This window comes from Dermacentor silvarum, chromosome 4, assembly GCF_013339745.2.
Source record: "Dermacentor silvarum isolate Dsil-2018 chromosome 4, BIME_Dsil_1.4, whole genome shotgun sequence".
Taxonomy (NCBI): Eukaryota; Metazoa; Arthropoda; class Arachnida; order Ixodida; family Ixodidae; genus Dermacentor; species Dermacentor silvarum.
Window position 1 is genome coordinate 44,499,842 of NC_051157.2, and position 17,011 is coordinate 44,516,852.

Below are 17,011 nucleotides of genomic sequence, written 5' to 3' on the forward strand. Positions count from 1 at the left end.
ATACATATATTGCAGACATTAAATATTATAATATAATATTACCTTAATTGCTTTGTATTTATGAGCTTGATAGCTTTTATGATAAAATTATTGTTTACCGGAAGTTTTTTCTGCGCATTTGCCAGCATCCGGTAAACATGGCGGTTTCGATCCTCTGCTTACGAGTGCAGCTGATGCGCGAAAGTAATGAGAGACTTTTCGATTCGTCCGACTCTTCCTCATCGTCCCTGACCGCAATGGGTGCTGCGGCGCCTCTCTTCTGACGAAGCAGTTTGTACAATTCAATGCAACCATGTGCCGAGGAGGCAAGCTACTCTGTCTGGCAGCGACACGTAAATCCGTCGTGTTGGGTTGTCGCAGCAGCTTGGCAGATGGCTATTTTAAGCGTTCGCTAACGTAGCCGCCCGCGTCAAGATGTTTTCTCGACTTGCCACCGCAATTTCTAATGCGGTGGACGCGTTAGCTCCGCCGCTGCCATTGCACGAGGAGTTCCTGTGGCACTGGACAGCGATAATGAAGTTCTACACCGACCGCAACTCGAACAGCAAGAAACCCATCGAGCTCACAGGTTTGGCCGGACGCCTCGAAGAAATGTCCAAGATTTTAGAACAGGAGGAAGCCGAGCTGGGAAGCGACAACATGGGGCCATGTATGGAATACTTCTTGCAGCACAAAATGCTCGAACAGATGAGCGCCCTGTCGAGAGCGGACACTCCCCCTGGGATCAAAAAGTGCGTTCTTGTGTTCACCACACGGCTACTGTCCAGCAGTAAACAAGTGTTGCTGCCACAGATGGGGATATACACTGCCGTCCAAAAGCTCATTGGCCTTTGTGGCGAGGTTCTGGCTGCGCCGACGGAACGGGAAGAGGTACGCATAGGGGCTGTGATTTCTCTTGAGCGCTTTAATCAGTCATGTCCAAGATTCTAGCGCCTTCTTTGCTTTTCATGCTATATTTATCCTTGCGGGAAACGAGTGTCCGTGCACACATTCCTCGGCTATTTTTATGACATAGTACTACAGAAAAGTAACAAGTTGATGTAAAACATCTTTTTTTTAAATTTTCTTTCTTTTTTTTTTCAGGCTGGCTTTCTTAACGTCATCTGCCAAAAAATCCGAGCCGACCCGAGCATCCTTACCTGCTTCTTACCAAGACTGCTGGAAGAGAGGCATTGCACGTCCATTGTAAATGGAAAGCAACCTGATGGAGGCTGCGGTGACACCTCTGCAGTGTCGTTTCCCTTACTTCGGGCCTGCCTTACCCTTATGGAGAGTGCAGACTCTGACGTTTCTACGCTCGCAGCAGAGTGCCTTATATTGTGCATGTCTAACCTAGGCGATGATGTTGCACACTACGTAATTGCCAAGTCTAACATGTGTTCCAGCGTAGTTCATCACCTAGTCAAGCTCTACTGTGCCATTCCTCGCACACTGAAAGCTGCTGACATTGACGAAGCAGTGACTTCTTGGTGTGCTGACACTGTTGCTTCCTGTGGTTCAACGGAACACCAAGTTATTGCCCCTGGAAAGCGGAAACTTCTCTGTTTCTTTAAGTGGCTAGGCTTCACGGACACCTTGGTTGAACTGTCAAATGCCCTCATAGGTGCCGAGCTAGGCAAGACGTTCTTAGACGACTTCCTGCAGGGTCCTCTCCTTGATGACTTCACTAAAGCCGAGTCTGAAGAAAGCTTCCGTTTCATCACTTCGCTAGTCACTACTTGCTTGCGCAATCTTACTTCAAAAGACTTAGTTGTCATTGTGGGAAGCTTTTTGTTAGGTGACCAGAAAGGGTCCAGTGCTTCACCAAAGGACATGCTGTTAGAGCGTGGCCGCGATCCTAACGCTTCTCCCCAGCTTGTGCTCACTACACTTCAGGCCTTTGAAGAGCTATTGCAAAGGCCTTCAAAGGAAATTCTAGATATCTTGCTGCTTAGCCACCTTGTTGGCCGCAACTACCAAAATGACGCTGCTGCTGAAGTTTTTGATTTCAGTGATGACGATGAGGAGGGATTGTGCAATCGAGCGGGCAAGGCAAACATGAGCGATTTCGAAATCTCGCCCGGATCATCACCAGTTAGCCGCACATTTGCACCTGCGCAAATTCATCGCATTCTCAACTGCTTTCTAATGCTCTTGCCCGATGAAATAAAGTCATGCGAGGAGACTGACTCCGGCTACGACGCATACATTTCCGATGCACACCGGCAGTATCAGGACATGCTCGCAGTCACCGACGGTTGGGAGTGGCCCAGTGAACCCGTGAGAGAGGAACAACCAAGTACTGAGGACGACCAGAGTTCAGATTCACAGCCCGAGGCTGACAGCCTTCACCATGGCTTCTACGAAGGCCCCTTCCTGTCCATGCTGCTGGACCGTATCGAAAACATGCACAGACAGCCGTACGACGTGAACCTGCTGGTAACCTCTCTCATTTCGCGGCTTGCACTGTTTGCCCACCCGAACCTTCACGAGTACCTGTTGAACCCACTGCTGCCTTTGGCCCCTGGAGCGAGATCACTGTTCAGCGCCCTCCTCAAGGTTGTGGAAGAGATTCAGGTGGCAGTTCATGGCATGGAACACCTCAAGCGCAAGCTCATGCTGACACGCAATGCACTTCTCAATGACAGTGGAGACGACTGCACACTGGGAGAAGAATCTGGTGTCTTGGAAGCCATCATCGTCCTTGAGGAGTTCTGCAAAGAGCTTGCAGCTGTGGCCTTTGTCAAGTACCATGCGGCAGCTTAGGTGGCTGGACTGTAGCTTTTGCTCAGTGTAAAACAGAAAAAGAATGCCATGTGAAAAGACAAAGTGCACAAACTTCAAGGCTTACGTGTTGGTGATTGAGACATGGCTTAACCTTTGATGGATTGCTTCTGCGCAGTGCTCTCCTTTTTTTTTTTTTTTTTTAACTGGTGTTTCACCAGCCAAAGAAAGCTGTAGTGTAAGCATTTACCATTAATTAGCTTGACTATGTTCATGACAACTTTGCTGCTGTCGTAATGTTTTAAATTCATCACAACTGCAGCATTACGAGCATTATTTTTCGATGACTGCAGACACTGATGTCAATTTTAGCTTTTTAAAAGACTTTTGCAACAAGAAAAGAGACACCCTTGAGTGGTGCCTTCAGAACTTACATACACAACATAGTGATGTATTTCTCTACCAGAAATAGCACTTTTCGTGCTTTTCACTTTATTGCTTTGAGATATTGTTGCATGGTGCATTGTCTTTCGCACAAAATGTACTGCAGTATCTCGCCTGTACATGACACTTGCAAGTGTACTTTATTCAGGAAAGCGCACAGGGTTTTCAGTGGCATTGCAGTATTTGTACATGTATGACAGAACTGTTGCTGAATGAACGAGTCTACTGCTGTAGACTAAGAAAACAATTATGTGTGTTAGCTCTGGCGATCTCGAACTCTAGTGTGAAGTATTTTCTTAGTGATGCTAGAGAGAATAAAAATTATATTTGAAGGACAAGCAAGTGAAAATGAATGATGCATGTTGTGCTGAACATTTTTAAGCGGTGTAACAGGGCAAACCACTGATGCTGTAAAATAAAGCAAATGAGCCTGCTAATTGTTGCATTTTAGAACTGCTACTGTAAGCTGGATGATTTTATGCAATGTGAAAGAAATCGTCGCCAATCGACGTTTCTTTATTTGCTTTGTATTGCCGGCGATTGCAGCTTGTAAAGTACCTTTCATTCCGACAGGTGCCATAGTTGGCAGCATCAGTACAGTCGAAGATGGATCTATCGAACTCGCATATAACGAATTATTGAGTATACCGTGCAGTAAAATCCCCTTGAAAATGTTTGTATAAAATCTTTATTTTATATATCGAATTGCCCATATATAGAACTTTTTCGTGGTCCCCTTCAAGTTAGATATATCTGGGTTCTACTGTAGTACAGAACGACGAGCACAACTGTCCCCTTGCTGAGGGTGGCACGGCTACCATGAGCGATAATTATGAGGGCTGAGTGTTACAAGCACACTGTGAAAGATGGCACGCAACGTGTTCTGAGCGCAACATTTATTAAGGGCAAGAAATGGGTAGACCACTAATGGCCAATGGGTACTGAAGCGACCACTGTAAAGCAAGAAAATTGCTGTCTGCAATGTTCTTTATACTGCCAATTTCGATTATAACAAAAGTCGCAGCCAACACAAAAATATCTTGTATTCAATGTTCGTTGTAAGCATATATATTTTACATGCTATGAGTGAGAAAGATCTTATATTTCATTCGTTGTATCTAATAATTATATCTATGGCTGTAATAGCAGTTCTGAAACGCTGCTTGAAACTTTTCGTATCAGTCAAAAGGATTGACTGTTGCACTGCCAGTAAACAAGAATATGAAGCTTCAATGTGTCGTCAACCCGCTAAACAAATATGCGAAACGACAAATCCAACTGAAAAAGATGTGCTGATTGGAAACGTCGTTTTCGTTTACTGCACATTGGCATAGTATCTGCTTTTTTTTGTGTGTGTGGTGCACAAGTCACACTTTATAATGTGGTTTTGTTGTCCATAGGTGATGTAAGGCCCTCACACATTTAAAAAAAATAATTTTGTCTTGATTCTGTTTTATAACTGGTGTTCTGTGAGAGGCACCTTCAGGGTAGAATTGGAACCGAAACTGACTGATCAAGCAACGGGGTTGGCTGAAGTGCGAAGAAGCGGAGTCAGTTTGGGCATGCCGTTCAAATCAAATCGCGGCATAATGAGCAACTGAATTTCCCCGAGTGTCATCCATGCCATGAGTATTTCGAAGTAACAGAACACGAGGCAAGAGCAAAGCAAGCATCAGGTGCACTTCGCTGTTGCCACTATAATTTATTATTGGTCTGTGCAATGCCTCCCTGACCTCTTTTTAACTGTAGCAGTAATTGCAACAAATAAAATGGAGACACAGTGGCAGAGACTACTTAACCAGATCGAAGAATGCAGTAGCATGAACAAATCTCACCACCAACTCTCTTTTTTTTGCCAACTTTTGCAGCTATCACAAACTGCCCAATTTTCTTGTGTTTGCTTACGATTTTACTGCAACAGTGAAAAGCTATTACTGATAAGGGTTTGCTCTGTCTATCCTTCCACTCCATAATGCCGCGGCATGGCTGTCATGCGGTAATCATGCATCGTTAACACATACGGGATACAAATACTATGTGCAACTTTCTACCACGATGACACTTGATAGCTTGAGACTGAGTTTTCTGCATCCCTTTCTTTATGCTGCAGTGTACGTTGTCATGCTGTCTTCATGCCACTGTTATCTTCAGGTTACTGACATGCTGTCAACATTGTGTTTGTCATCGTGCTGTTCTCTCATCATTGTAGTCATTGTTGCACTATAGTTGTCATGCTGCTATGGTCTTCGCGATACCACTGTTGCCATCATCGTGATAGAGAGTATTAGCTTGTCGATAGGCATATAACTTTTACGGATTACCAGATCACTGGAGCGGTGGACTATGGTTTCCTACAAAACTTAAAAAAAAATGTGCTGTGTACACTAGCGGAAATGCTGGTAGTGACATCTCATGGCGCTTTGTCCTACCACAATCATGAGTGTTCTTGTCAAATGAAACTGATAGAAAATTGGCGGCGTGTTAACCATTACATGACTGCCGACCGTTTACACTAGGAGCTAAGTAGAGTATGGAGAGTCGCTTCAAAACGCCTTGAGGGTAGGAAAAGTGCACGTTTTGTAGCATGTGCCACTTGTGACATTAACATTGCCTTTGCTGGTTAATATAAAATATTGCAGCATTTTAATGGGAAGAAAAACAAGAATGTGTCTGACGTGGTCGACAGCAACAAAGAGCGTGTATAATTATTATTCATCTTCGGCAGGTCATTCAGGAACTAGAGACATGTGGCTGTTCATAACGTTCCTTAAACAAGGTTTGTGCATGAAAACAAGGAGGGGGATTTGCAGTAGTAGGACCTACTGTATTTCTTGCCTAATTTTCAAATTTTCTGGCTTCAACTCTAGTGTTCTATTAGTTCAAGGTTCACAGGTCTGCACACGTATATGTAGTATGCTGAAAAATTTCGTCCGTGACGAAAAACAATTATCTGGAACAGCCTGTAGAGTACGCTTCACTCGTACATTATCATACTTGATCTTAGCAGCTTGCTTGAATGCATACTTCATTACCCACTCTGATTTATAGCACTTCAAGCAAACCTTTTTTTAAGGAATAAGAATAGATCTGTTAATGCAAGTACAATAAGTACTTATTTATAAAATGACTGCCTATCTCACATCTAGAAATGAACATCGACATAGAATGCATTTATTACAGGAACAGTGTATGCTGATTCTCTTCATTGCCAATGCCATCTTCCTCACTGCAACAGAATACTGTTGCAGTGAATACAACATAGTGAAAGAATGTGATCCTTTTGCTATGTCTAGCAAGATTATTTCTTTCTTCCTCATCATCATCATTACTATTTTTATCGCTACCACTATGCAATGGCAGATTAGTCACTGCTGCACTTGTCTTTAGAAACCTTCTGTCGGACTTTTACAAACCTTAGCAAGGGCGGTTTCTCGAGCAATTACTTTTGCAAGCCTTCGTGTGACTCAGCACTGAACAGGTCAATGTATAAGCCCAACAGCATCCCTGGCACAGTGCAAGGATAGCACGTCTGGCATAGTGCCAGGAACATTGTCGGCTTTATATGCCGACAGGGTGCTGAGTAACGCCAAAGTGATAGCTAGAGGACTTATCTAAAGACGTGCTACGGCACTAGTCAGTTCGCAGCCTAGTTGGCAGAGTGCTTGTCTAGGAATCGAGAGGTTTCTTGTTTGATTCCTGAATCAATCAGCAGCACAGAATTGTCCTCACTTTTTTTCACCCACATGTCCAGCGCAAGAAGACGGCAATCACCCACAGTGTCCAGCGTATACCAGTCAGCTTCGTCAGCTCTGTTATGAAGCTGGCAATCTCAACATTCTCAAACTACAAGGAATACACTGGTGCCAAACAAGGATGGAAACACTGTGGTCAGTTTTTCCTTTTGGATGGGCTTTGTTCTTCAAAAACACAACTGATAGTGCTGCAATTTAGATGCACAGGCACAGTGAGACCTTCATTATTTTGTGGGTTTTCTTAGGAGCCCCAAAAACAGAACCAGGTAAAAAGTAATGTCATCGAAACAACTTTATTGGGTGTTTCTAAGCATGGCCTACAACTTCTCATATACAACTTATGCCCTAAAACGAGTATTCAATATTGAACCTAATTCGCAAATTAGATATCAATAGATAGCCCGAGTAACTCAAAACAACTACTAACAATATGCCGTTGGTCTTATCTGCCTAAGACATGACACTTTTTTATTTTAAAGTTTAGTTCAAGTTGCATGAAACACCTGCAACATGGATCTTGGCTACAGGAATATGGCACAACTCTCTACGAGTTGTCAAGAACCAAAACGTGAATGCAAAGCTCGGCATGCTTTTTTTTTTCCTATCTTATTTTAAACTAAAAGAATATATAGAGAGCTATTGAAAGCAAAGCCTTGAGCACTACCTGAAAATAGTAGTATCAGGCCAAACAATGACACGACAGCTGACAATGGTATAGCAACAACAATGGCATGATGACTGGCGTTTCACAGACCTTGGGTCAAATCCCATGTTCGTGCGAATAGCTTTCTTCTTTGGTAAACTTCTGCCAAGGACACATGATTATAAGCACGATGACGATGATACCAGCAACAGTTATGAAAGTTGGAAGAAATATCCTTAAAGGCAACTATCAGGTCAAGCTAAAGTGATAGATTGTTTCTCGAGAATGTCTATGGCATCAACATTATCGTGAACAGAGCTTTAGTAAAGATAAATGCAGGACACAATTTGACGACTCCCCCAGGACATTCAAGTACTAGCCCACGACGAAGGTACTCCTCATTATGATTCTGTCAGTGGTACTCAACCACGCGTAACAAAAAGATAATTGTATTGCATTATAAGATGAAATAAAATGCTACTTGTCCAGTTCTATTTGATTTTTAGGAAAAAGACGTTACCCTTGACAAACAACGTGGGCGGTTGAAATGTTTCGTTTTCTCCACTTTGCGCCGCCCGCGCTTTCGTATTTAAGCAGTTTCATTACTGCGTAGCGCTGCGCTGTTTTTGCTGGCTCGCGAAACTCACACAAACTGCAAGTGGCAGAGAATGCCACGTCCATGTGATGTCGCGAGATTCCTTACCCCACATGACCAAGAGCAGCTGCAGTGGCGAATCCAACAATCTGTCTTGGCTCGGTTTCTTCATGGCCGCACGTTGAGTTTTGCACAGAAAACTGTAGTGCCGTCTGTCGGGCGCCGTTTTATTCACCGACGGCAGTAAAGGGTGATGATGTCTGCGACGGTAGTGGGGTTCAGCACTACAAGAGCATACACGGCATATGCAACGTCACCTCTCCCCACTCGGGGGCGGGCGATTTGAATTGCGCTAGAGGTATGCAGACCCTTCAGATGCAATTTTCTCGCAAACTAAATCTTTTCTTGGCACGAGACAAGCACTGCAAGGTTTCTCGAATCATACATTAACAGTCCAAATCAACTTAGTATTTGCCTTTAGTGTCACTTGAACAGCTATCTCAAACGTAATGAGTGAAATGGAAGCCAGGCAAGTGAAAGTCATTGCAATGTTTGCATAATTTATTTTGACAGTGACTGAATTTAGAGCTTTAGTATAAGAATGGTTTCATACAGCTTCACTTCATCGAGCCCTATCTAGAAGGTGACGTGCCTATTTTGACAATGAGAGAATGTAGAGCTGCAGTATGAGGATGGTTTCATCCAGTTGCACTTCACCAAGCCCTATCTTGGAGGTGACATGCCTGACGTAGGCGAGCTGTTTCCTTTCCGGGGGAGTGACCATTTCTTTAACCTGTTGAAAAAGGAAAAAGAGGTCCCACCATAAATGCGTGCAAGTCGGGTTCTGTTTGACCTACACAATGTCATGTATTTCTGATTTGCAGTAACGAGAAATGCTGAAAAAAGCTTGCAACAATTCTAGAACATAAACAAGCTCACCCAAACAAAAAAATCAAGTTCTTGTTAGTACCCAAGTCAAATATGCAGGGATGTACGTGGAAACCTACAATTTAGCTGGAATGGTTACTTGTCCTTCCTTGTAGGAAGAAAAAAAAGGAGATGCCAGAGCTGGCAATGCACAGATGTCCAGTGGTACAGAAGAAGGCCACCGCAGGCCTGTTCTCTTCCTGTAAAACGGACTACGGGAGGGGTTTTTCTGACATCTGGTGACGACGGTCGGAGCGGTGTTTGACGATGAGCGGTGTTTGATGTTTTAAATCTCCAATTTCAACATGTTGGAGCTGTTTCTTATGCACTTAATAAGGTCATCCAGTGGTTAGTCTAGGTACTGCACTATTAAATTTTCCCGCTCTGGAGATGTGATTTTTGACGGACCTTTTTCTGAACTAATGTGCCTGTGTTTTAGCGAAACGGGACATGGCTGTCACCCTCTGCTGCGCTTGAGAAAAAAGCATGCCGTTCACAATTATGCCGCACTAACCTCAAATGTTTGTGATCAAAGGACTCCCAGCAAGTCAAGAATTAAATTGTATCGTCGGCTTTGCCATCTGACAGTGATAATTACCCGATAACGATGTCAGCTGTTCACTAGTAAGCTTTGGTTTGGAGTGCGAGTAGTTTTATTCCACCAAAGTGCATTTCTGAAGGTCCGCCGCATGTCCAACATGTGGACCTGGCATTTTCAGCCAGTTTCGAAGAGTTTTAGTTTCACTTCTCGTGTAAAATCCTGGCGAGGGACGCTGCCAGTGTTACCACGCACTTATCAAAAGTTCGTCCCATGGCATCATCCGCAAGAAAAGCGTCCCGCTCAAAACTATGCTGCACCCGCACTTGAATTTAGTGATGAGGACTCGAGCTACGAGTCTGAAGATGACAGCAAACCAAATTAACGCTCTGATGGCAACATTGTTTTGAGTCAGCCTGGGAACATCCGCAGCTGCTCACCGGCAAGTTTCGTTTACAGCCTTGAGCGGTCTCCTTCCTCGTGCGGGCTTATCTGCTGATCTTTTTGCCCGACCTGAGAGCTGTACTGATTATCTTCAGGGTGCATAACTTCACTTGGTCATGATGTGCTGCCATCGGCAGCAAAGGAACTTCCATCCACGCCAAGAAGGCTGCCAGGAGGCACATCTCAGCCCAGCACTACGGAGCAGCGCAAGACAGTTTACAACAGTACGGGATTTGTTTCTGCTCTTCTTCACTGCGGAGGTGATAAAGACCATCTGCGAAAAGGCAAGCAAATATGCTTGGATGCATAATTCTGTAGTTGCTGAGCTATGCTGAGAGAGATCGCTCCTGGAAAGAGGAGACTCCAGACGAACTGGTCAATTACGTTCATTGGACTTCTCATCGGACCATTCTCAGAAGATGCCGAAAAGGCGAAACTGCAAAATGTGTTACGAGGACCTGCAAAGTTTACCAAAAAATAGATGTGTTGTGTGAAAAGTGTGGAGTGCATCTATGCTTCACAAAAACCAGGAACTGCTTCACCGCACGGCACGAGCGATGACGCAGATCCTGGTACCCGAAGAATGGCGGTGTACTGAGCATTTATTTTTTCAGCCACTACTCCTGGGTTATTTATCTTTGAAATTTATATTCTGAAATTTCTTTGATAATAATGTTTTTGTTATGTTTATTGTTTCTATCAATTGGCCACTGAAATGGTGCTTTCTAGAGTTTTTATGTGTTATCTAATTTTTTCGTTTTGCAATGTATCTTTTTGGAAAGAGCACTTTATTAAGTACAATTTGTTATGCTGCAACGTGTGCTGGAATTATATTTGTAGTGTCAAAAAATTTTTTCCTGAGACATATAGAAAACAATCGATTTTTTTACGGTAACGAAATAGCTAAAATTTTCAATTCTTCAGTGAGCTTTGTCAAGTTTGCAGAATGTGTACATGAAGGACAACCCTCTCTCTACAGGCACATCAAATATGAGAACATAGCTTCTCTGTGCACACGGAAGTGCGCATTTCACTTTCTCTCCCTTTGAAGGCCAACTGCAATTAAATTTTAGCCTGCGTAAAACGCCTAGTTTCAAATACTATAAGCCTGTGTTTTTTACATCTGAAAGATGTCACGAAAATTAAGCAAAGAATAAATGATTTTTATACCCAAACTGACAAAAACATTGCCATTGTTGTTAGTCGGAAATGACACAGAAACAATGTCGAGAGCCAAAACAGCACCTCGGCATAACCTACAAGATTATGCACGGAGTACAGAAGATTATTGGTAATAGAAATTGTTGTAATGAAATTGCTACTTAAATGGAACTACAGTCTTATTGGTTGGATTTGTAATCGGGCAATGCTCAAAAATTTTGCAACTCTCTGTAAATGGAACCACAGAAGCAAGCTCTAAACAATCTTTTCAGAAAGAGGAAAGATCTGAAATACTATTTTTTTTTTTGTGGAACCTGTCTTCTATCCAGAAAGTCGTCCTTAAAAAGCATCGGCAAAGACTCAACGGTGAAAATTTGGTCGATTTTGAATACTTAACATGTACAGGCCTGCACAGCTTCATGGCATCCACCACCTATCACATAAATGACCATAATAAGGACAACCAAAATATTGGATGACAAAACATGAAGCAAATTGTTGGAAAAAGATTTAGAAAGGTCTTAGATGGAGTGAAGTTTCAAAATAAGCCATAAAATCAGAAAGCAAATGAGGTCACTTTTGGTCAAGCTAATAAAACACTGAAGGGATTAATGAGATTCTACTATATTTCAGATGCCATGGTCACGGATTTTCAGCATTTCCGCTAACCACCAGGTGCACATGTCTGCTTAGGTGCTATTTAAAGGCTTCTAATGATATTACAAGCCCTGCAGCTTTGCCAGGATTGCTTAATAGCATGCACTACCAATTTATAATCGATTTAGCCAAAGTTAAATTTTATTGCAGTTGGCCTTAATTAAGCTCAACTTCTGGTGACAGTCATGGTGTGGCCTGAAAACACTGCACCAGGCTGACTGACTTGCTCATCAAGGGTCTGTAACTCTTCAACTCTGATTTATGTGGTGTAACCAGAAGGCCTGCTTCAAGCCTGACACTGTGCAGCACTTTGCATATGTTCTTAACTGGTCGAAATTAATTGCTTGTTGTGCTTTCGGGAAATTGTGGCATTACACTGCAAGCATGTTAACTAGGAATTAGCAAGAACAAATTGAATGCAGCCAATGATAAATATGGCAACATCATCAGCAATTCAGATGTGACATAAGAGTACTAGATAAATTCAGTACTGAAGCACACACAACTTAGAACAGTAACACAGCACATAGACACCCTTGGGACAGAGCTGGAAAGAAAATACAGTAGACACTTGCAACTTCTAACTAAATATTGTTATAAAGGCTTTGTAAAATATAAACGCACTGACTTAGGACCTTAAATGTAAATGCACAGTCATGAGCACAAGTCTAGAGACCACAGATGCCATGAATAGCTTTTTTTCTTCTTCTTTGTAGCCTACCTATGCAGACTAAAGGCAAGGGGTACAGCCTAAGTGCTCCTGTTCTACCTATGCAATGAATTGAGATAATTTCACATTGCAGGGCTGTGCTAAAAAAAAATATTTTTTCTGATGCCCTAGTCTCTAGAATTTTGCCCCCGAATGTACCTTAGGCTTGGAAGATTGCTGACAAAATACTAAGCTATAAGAAAAGCGATGACAAACAAGTTAAAATTTACAGTTCCATTAGCATGCATCTAGACCTCATTGGGTGGAAAAATAATAACAATAATACAAAAAAAAAAGTTTGCTCTGCAGCTTAATACGCCAGCTCCCATGAACTGAAACTACAGTCGTCCACTCGTCCAACGCTTCCAGTACCTCTGCAATCTGTTCGGGCGTGGAGTTGTTTGGATGCATGGTAGACAAGATGAGGTCCACCCGCTGCTTCTTGTCCAGGAGTCGTTTAAGGTCATCAGTGATGTGAATCCTCCTCAGCATCATGTTGGCCAGTGCCTTGTAGCACCATTCCAGCACCTGACGACTCAGCTGTGCCAAAAACAAAGGATGTGTATGGTCAAACTCACTTGTTACAGGAACAAAACAGTACATACCAGATGCAGTAAAACCTTACTATAATGAAATTGAAGGGGAAGTTCACATTACTGCAATTATAACCCTTGTTACAGTGAACTAGAATATATGTGCAGTACGCAGCTAACACACACAGCGTGTTATCACGCGAAGTGATACTCATGAGGTGGCATTGTCATCGCTAACTACTGAATGCGTCTAGCAAATTTTAGCTCTATCCACGGCTAGTCTGGACCGCGCATCTGGTCAGACACACGTTCCAGACCAGCCGTGCTCCAAAGCACAACATGCTTCACCGCGATACACCTTCGATAGCAACTGCAGCGCCACTGCTATTAGCGACACACAACGCGTCAGGGCGGAGAGGCGTGGTCACACGACTTAAAAAGGTTCTAGTGCACTCTACTATGGTGCCCCCTCAAAAAACACCAAAAAGCAATTTCTTCACGCTGACATCGAGCGACAAGCGCTTTGCGAAATTAAAGGCTTGAAGTGTTCCCCTGACATATTCATAAAATGCTGATAATCCAATATAAATGCTTTTCTCTCTCTCATTCTGAGTCACAGCACATGACACTCAGACAAAAGGCAACATGTTGTGTGCACAGAGCACAGGAGAATTTTGGGTCGGCAGAGTGGTCAACAACATGGCAGAATTACCAGGTCAGTGCATCGCAAGGTAGCTGACGGCTTGTGCGAGTTTTAAACTGCTACATTAGATGATGTGGTGAAACGACGACGACGACGACATTGACTACATGTGCGGCGCGTTGCGGAAAGAAGAGAGAGAGCACGAGGTGGCGCGGCGGAGAAAAAAAAAAAAAGAAGAGGTAGAAGGGCACGAGCGCAGCAGAGGCGTTGGAGACGGCGTTCGAAGAGCCAGGGTTCGAGAGGGTTGCTCGGGTGAACCGCTGGGCAACCTCCTGAGCAGTTGCGTTCCTGCGGATGTCGGTGACCTGTGCGGCGACTACCTGCACGCGAGACTGTTCCCGGCTAGTACTGTTCCTGGTCGTCTGATCGCATGCCGATCCTCAACGTTCGAGCCGCCGCCACCGCTAACCCAGCATCGCGGCAAGTCGACCCACTACGCCTTGCTCAGCGACCAAGTCGTCCCACCACGGTCTCCTTCTGAAGACGACGAGGACGTGAGCAAGAACTTTGTAGCGTAGGGACGTAGCATGCATGGGTTATATGTACTTTAGTCACTGTGTGGTGTGTGCGTCGTGCTGTTTGTATAGTGTTTTACAGAGTGCTTAGTTCTAATATATGTTATCTTCAACCTAAACGTCTACGGCTCCATTCTTCACCGCACCGCACGTCAACAAACGTGACGGTCCGCAATCATCTCACTACATTTCTGGCGTCCGCGCGACAGGACAAAACTCTCTTTAACACCTTTTGAGAGTCTCACTTTGTTTATGTGCGGTGGTTGAAGATGGATGCCGAAAAGCTGATAGGTCTGGGTAAAGAGTTAGGACTGTCAGGAAAGGCACTCCAGCAGTGGATAGAGAAGGAGCGCGAGAGAGAAAGCGAGAGATATACGCTACAGCGTGAAGCTGCTAAGGAGGATCACGTCAGAGAGTTAGAGCGGCAAGCCGGAGAACGCCAGTTACTTGAGCTAAGGCTACGCGTGCAAGAGTCGCAACAACCTAGTCAAGCAGGCACAGCTGAACCAAACGAACGCAGCGCGAGCAGTCAAGGTTTTCGGAGTCCGCACAAGCTAATTCCAGCTTTTAATGAATCCCGGGATGAACTCGACGCTTATATTCAAAGGTTCGAGCGAGTAGCCACTGACCAAGGATGGCCTCGTGACAGGTGGGGTCTATCCCTGAGTTTGTGCCTAACAGGGGAGGCTCTCACTGTTGTCGGACGCATGTCAGCGGAAGATGCGACTGACTTTGCAAAGCTGAAGTCAACATTACTTCAGAGGTTCCGGTATACCGAAGAGGGTTACCGAATCAAGTTCCGAGAGGCCACACCCGAAAATGGCGAAACAGGACGCCAATTTGCAGGCAGACTGCTTGGTTATTTTGACCATTGGCAAGAACTGGCCAAAACCGAAAGGACATATGACGCCTTGAGAGACAGGGTCGTCTCGGAAACAATTTTTGCGTCGATGCGACCAGAAGCTCGCGGTATTTTTGAAGGAACGAGGCTGTAAAGATTTGAGCAATTTGGCCGCAACAGCGGATCATTATCTCGAAGCCCAAGGCCTGACACACCTGGCGAGAGGCAGAGAAGAGAACGCGTATGTGAAGAGCGGGACGGTGCCAAAAGAGCCAACGAGCGCTCAAGGAAAGCCCCATTGCTTCATATGCAATAACGAGGCCACAAGCCGTCTGATTGCTGGTCTGGAGCCACAGGGAGTAGGCCCCGTGAACAATGTGAAAGGGAAGAAGCCACCAGAGCTTTCCCAAGACACGAAGGACTGCAACGAGGCTTTGTGTTCCAGTTATGAACGTGGCCAAACAACGCAAGAAAGCACCCTGCGCGAACAGTGCCAAATTTCAACAGACATTGAAGACACCCGATGTGACAAGATTGGGTCGGGTGCGGAAAGCCCCGTCGGTCCGATACGTCGAAACAGCACGAATGCCGACAGCGCAAGGTTATCTGGAAGGTCAGCCTGTGACCGTTCTCAGAGATTCAGGCTGCGACACTGTCATTGTAAAACGCGCACCTTGTTCCAGCCGAGAAACTTACTGGGAAAACGCGGACTGTTATTTATTAGACAGTTCCGCTCAACACCTTCCAGAAGCGGAAGTTGATATCGACTGTCCGTTCTACAAGGGCACGGTACTTGTCATATGCATGGAAACGGCCACTGTATGACGTTGTGTTGGGCAATATCAACGGCGTCTGCCCCTCTCTCGAGTTGCCTGGAGGGCGAAGCCGCTCTAAAGCCTGAAAAAACGTACTGATGGCTGTCTACATTGCAAGGACAACACCGAACTGTTTGCGATGATGATGTGGCTGCTGTATCACGATCCGGTGGCAAAGAATCAACCAAAGCTGCCAGTAGTCATGCCAAGCCCGTTGGACGTTGGTCCCGAAAGATTCGCAAAAATGCAAAAAGACGACCGAAGCCCTCAGTGGTTGCTTCGCGGACGTTGGCAAGACTAAAACGACACGATCAAACCACTGCCATATTCGTCATCATCAATGACCTTCTCTACCGGCGGTACAAGTCTGCGACACAGAGAGAAAGTGGAACGCTGGTTGTTCCGAGGACCTTCGAGCATCCGTCCTGAAGATCGCACACGAAGGCATACTGTCCGGTCACCAAGGAACAAAGAGGACGGCGGATAGGGTTTCGGAAGAATTCTACTGGCCTGGTGTGCAAGCAGAAGTCACGCGGTTTTGTGAAATCCTGCGACATTTGTCAGAGGACCGTCCCAAAACCTCTTGTAGACGTGTGCCTCTAGAACCGCGCCGATAATCAATACGCCTTTCCGCGTGTCGCTATCGATATCATTGGACCCCTGTCACCCATATCGGCCAGTGGTAATCGATATGTCCTAACTATGGTGGACTTTGCAACCCGTTATCCAGACGCGGTTGCGTTGCAAGCATCACCACTGAAAGAATTGCCGAGGCATTGCTTGAGATGTTTCCAGGGTCGGAATTCCACGAGAAATAGTACCGACCGAGGTCACATTCACCTCGAGCTCATGAAAGAGTTAAGCCGTCTGCTGTCTTTTAAACAGCTACCAACCACGCCTTACCATCCAATGGCGAATGGTCTAGTGGAGCGCTTTACGGAACGTTAAAGCAAATGATCCGAAAGATGTGCCAAGAAAGCCTGAAAGATTGGGCCGATACTTAGCCCCACTGTTATTTGCCTACAGGAAGT

At 44.7% G+C, this 17,011-nt stretch overlaps 2 protein-coding genes across 2 annotated transcripts in view; one reads left to right on the forward strand and one right to left on the reverse strand.

Moving 5' to 3' along the window:
• The first annotated feature begins 113 nt into the window (after positions 1-113).
• LOC119449921 (FHF complex subunit HOOK interacting protein 2A-like) lies at positions 114-7,035 on the forward strand. The gene is made up of 2 exons (XM_037713213.2): positions 114-870; positions 1,084-7,035. The coding sequence occupies exons 1-2, from the start codon at positions 415-417 to the stop codon at positions 2,743-2,745; spliced, it is 2,118 nt and encodes a 705-aa protein (XP_037569141.1). The 5' UTR covers positions 114-414; the 3' UTR covers positions 2,746-7,035.
• Positions 7,036-8,676: 1,641 nt separating this feature from the next.
• The window catches only part of LOC119448587 (DNA-directed RNA polymerase III subunit RPC3-like), a 12,139-nt gene continuing 3,804 nt past the window's right edge, over positions 8,677-17,011 (reverse strand). Inside the window, exons 5-6 of the mRNA XM_049666420.1 lie at positions 12,946-13,150; positions 8,677-8,930 (exon numbers count right to left, since the gene is read on the reverse strand). Of these exons, the coding sequence (XP_049522377.1) occupies positions 8,790-8,930; positions 12,946-13,150 (346 nt within the window). The 3' untranslated portion in view covers positions 8,677-8,789. The remainder of the gene's footprint in view (positions 8,931-12,945; positions 13,151-17,011) is intronic.